The 2915-nt window shown below is 27.8% G+C and overlaps 2 protein-coding genes across 2 annotated transcripts, besides 1 other annotated feature; one reads left to right on the top strand and one right to left on the bottom strand.

The window, feature by feature from the left end:
• Positions 1 to 121: 121 nt before the first annotated feature.
• Positions 122 to 1221, top strand: EDI_344420 (U3 small nucleolar ribonucleoprotein mpp10, putative; the record flags this gene model as incomplete). The annotated part of the gene is made up of 2 exons (XM_001736495.1): positions 122 to 254; positions 317 to 1221. The coding sequence occupies 2 exons, from the start codon at positions 122 to 124 to the stop codon at positions 1219 to 1221; spliced, it is 1038 nt and encodes a 345-aa protein (XP_001736547.1).
• Positions 1218 to 1281: a microsatellite.
• A 73-nt stretch (positions 1282 to 1354) lies between these two features.
• Positions 1355 to 2701, bottom strand: EDI_344410 (uncharacterized protein; the record flags this gene model as incomplete). The annotated part of the gene is made up of 1 exon (XM_001736494.1): positions 1355 to 2701. One exon carries the CDS (start codon positions 2699 to 2701, stop codon positions 1355 to 1357), a length of 1347 nt encoding a protein of 448 aa, XP_001736546.1.
• Between the last annotated feature and the right edge of the window lie 214 nt (positions 2702 to 2915).

Genomic DNA, 2915 nt, shown 5'->3' with positions numbered 1-2915 from the left:
TTTTGTTATTCTTTCAAAATTGTTTTTCAATAAAAGTGAAAGAAACTAGAAAAAAGTTGGGAAAAGAACGAAATAATAGGGAAATAGGGTTATTAAAGAAATAAAAAATATTAATTGTATCATGTCAATCGAAAAGACACAACAAGTTCATCAATTACTTAGTCAGATTCATCAAAACCCAACAACTATTTTTCCAAATGTGTCTACTCCAATACAACAAAAAATAAGAGATGCATTAAAATTTATATTACAATGTTTGTTTCAATATTCATATATTTAATTGTCATTTATCAAAAGAGGAAAAGGTAATGTGTAGACTATGGTATTAATGGTATTATCATTGATAATTTCACAGATGAACAAATTTATTATCAAATCAACGAATTTAATCAACAAAATTTAGCAAAGATTAAAGGAATTCAAAAAAAAATAGAGAAAAAACTTGATACCATTAAACCTGTTGAAATAGAAGAAGATAATGAAAAAGAAAAAAGTGAAGATAGTGAAAAAGAAGATTTAAGTTATATGGATGAAGAAATTGATATGGATAAAATGAATCAAGCCATAGATGAGATGGATAATTTTGAACTTGGAGATGGAGATTTGGATGAGGTTGTTGACAAAGAAGAAGACAGTAATGAGGAAAATGAAATGAGTGAAGAAAACAATGACAGTATTGAAGAGCATCAACCAATTGAAGGATTTGAACAAGATGATGACAATGAAGAAATTCAAAAAGAACCAAAGAATGAATTTGAAAAACAACAAGAAATCATTAAAAATAAAATTACTAAGTTGGAAGAAGAAAATATGAAAGAAAAACATTGGAGTATGTTAGGTGAAGTTAAAGGAGAAGAAAGACCAGTTGATAGTTTAGTTGACCTTGAAATTGACTTCCAAAATACTAATAGACCACCACCTCCAATGACCAAAGAACAGACATTAAGTTTAGAAGATCTCATCAGACGAAGAATAAAAGAACAAAGTTGGGATGATGTTGTTAGAAAAACATTAGTCCAAAAGAAAGAGAAAAAAGAAATTGAACTTGATGGAGAAAAAAGTAAACTTGGATTAGGTGAAATTTATGAACAAAAATATGCTAAAGAAATATATGGATTCAACTCAAAAGATGAAGAATTAAATCAACAGAAGAAAGAGATTATGAAAACATTTGAATATGTAATGAAAGAATTAGATAAATTAACATCTGCTTATAGATGAGTTAATAATTGAATGATTGATTGACTAATTATTCAATGTAATTGTTTATGTTAATTAATTTTAAATGCATTTTATTTGTTAAAAAGAACAAACCAGACTTCTTATAGAAAACAAAACTATCTAATACAAAGTATTATTGCTCTGATTGAGAACATGAGAATGACTGACCGTCCTTTTCTATATTACAGTTGAATATTTTGTGACATTTATCTTTTATAAATTGAGGTAATAATGGCAATTGATCTAAATCTTTGATTTCAGTTAATGAATGACATTTTGAGAAATAGAGAGATTGAATGGATGTTGGAATATCGTTCAAACGAGTAAGTGAAGTGCAATCAACTAAAGAAAGTTGTGTAAGTTGTAGAGAATTTGAAAGACTTATTGATGTCAGTCCACGACATGACTCAAGATAAATCGAACAAATTGAAGAAGGAAATGAAATAGAATGAATGCTTGGACATAAAGAGATTTCTATTGATGTGAAGAAAAAATCACATAAATCAAGTCTTTTTGGAAGATGTAAAGAATCATAAATACCAAATGAAGTAACAGAAACAGGAATAAGAGATAATGGAATGTTTTCACAATCAAATAGTTTTAAATCTTTCAAATGGCAACGAGAGAGTTCAGGGGTAAATTCTCTTGCACTTCCTAATTCAAGTCTAGTCAAAGAATGAGGAAAATGAATTTGAGAAATAATATTAAAATTGTCTAAAATAAGTACATTAACTTCGTCATTAATATTAATAGGAAATGGGCATGAATCCAATTCTAAAGAACGAAGGGTAGTAGGTAAATTTAATGAGTTCTGTGATCGGCAATTAATAAGTGATAAATCAATAAGTGTTAATTCATCAAAGTTTGAAATAGTTTGAATTTGTATATCACTAAGATGTAAAGATGTGATACTTGATGGAAGAGAAAATGGGAATGGACAAGTTGATCTTTCAATTACAAGACTCTTAAGATTGCAAGATTGGATATTACTAATTTGAATATTACTTGACTTAACAATAAAAATTTGTAAGGTCTTTGGTAGATTAATAATTCCTTGAATATAGAATAGTTGAAGTCGAGTCAAACTAGTAAGAATTGTGAGGTCTGCATTAATCTCTTCATTTAACTCATGGGTTCCATGAAAAGATAAATTAAGAGGAAGATATAGTGATTGGATAATTTTTATATTCTTTGGTTTTAATGCCTTTTCATTAAATTGGTAGTAATGAGACTCATCTAATAAATTTATTAGATCTTTTCCATTACCAAGAACACCACAACCACAAATACTTACCCTTCCTCTTAAATCTTTACTTGCATGTTTAACAATTACCATTACATCTTGATATAAGTTTTCAACCATAGAAATTACCTCACAAGCCTCCCTCCTCTCACATCGAATTTGTACCTTTTCTAATTTTCTAAGAAACTGAACACTACAAAGGATTCTTTTCAAGTGGGTGCAATCAGTAAGAATCATAGATCTTAGATTATTCATTTTATTATTGATTCCTTCGCTATTACCTTTATACCAAACAATTCTTGATTGAATCTTCTCTAAATTTATAAAATCAATTTCTTCAAGAACTCCTTTAGCAAATATTTGATAATTTTTTATACGAAAAATTTCTTTTGAACAAAATCTAAGGGTTTGAAGTTCTATTCCAAGAGTTTCAATATTAGGATAAATTCGA

Source organism: Entamoeba dispar, genomic scaffold (assembly GCF_000209125.1).
Source record: "Entamoeba dispar SAW760 scf_1105229459895 genomic scaffold, whole genome shotgun sequence".
In the NCBI taxonomy this organism is placed as follows: domain Eukaryota; phylum Evosea; order Mastigamoebida; family Endamoebidae; genus Entamoeba; species Entamoeba dispar.
Note: the sequence above shows the minus strand (reverse complement) of the source record. Positions and strands in the feature narration are given on the sequence as shown.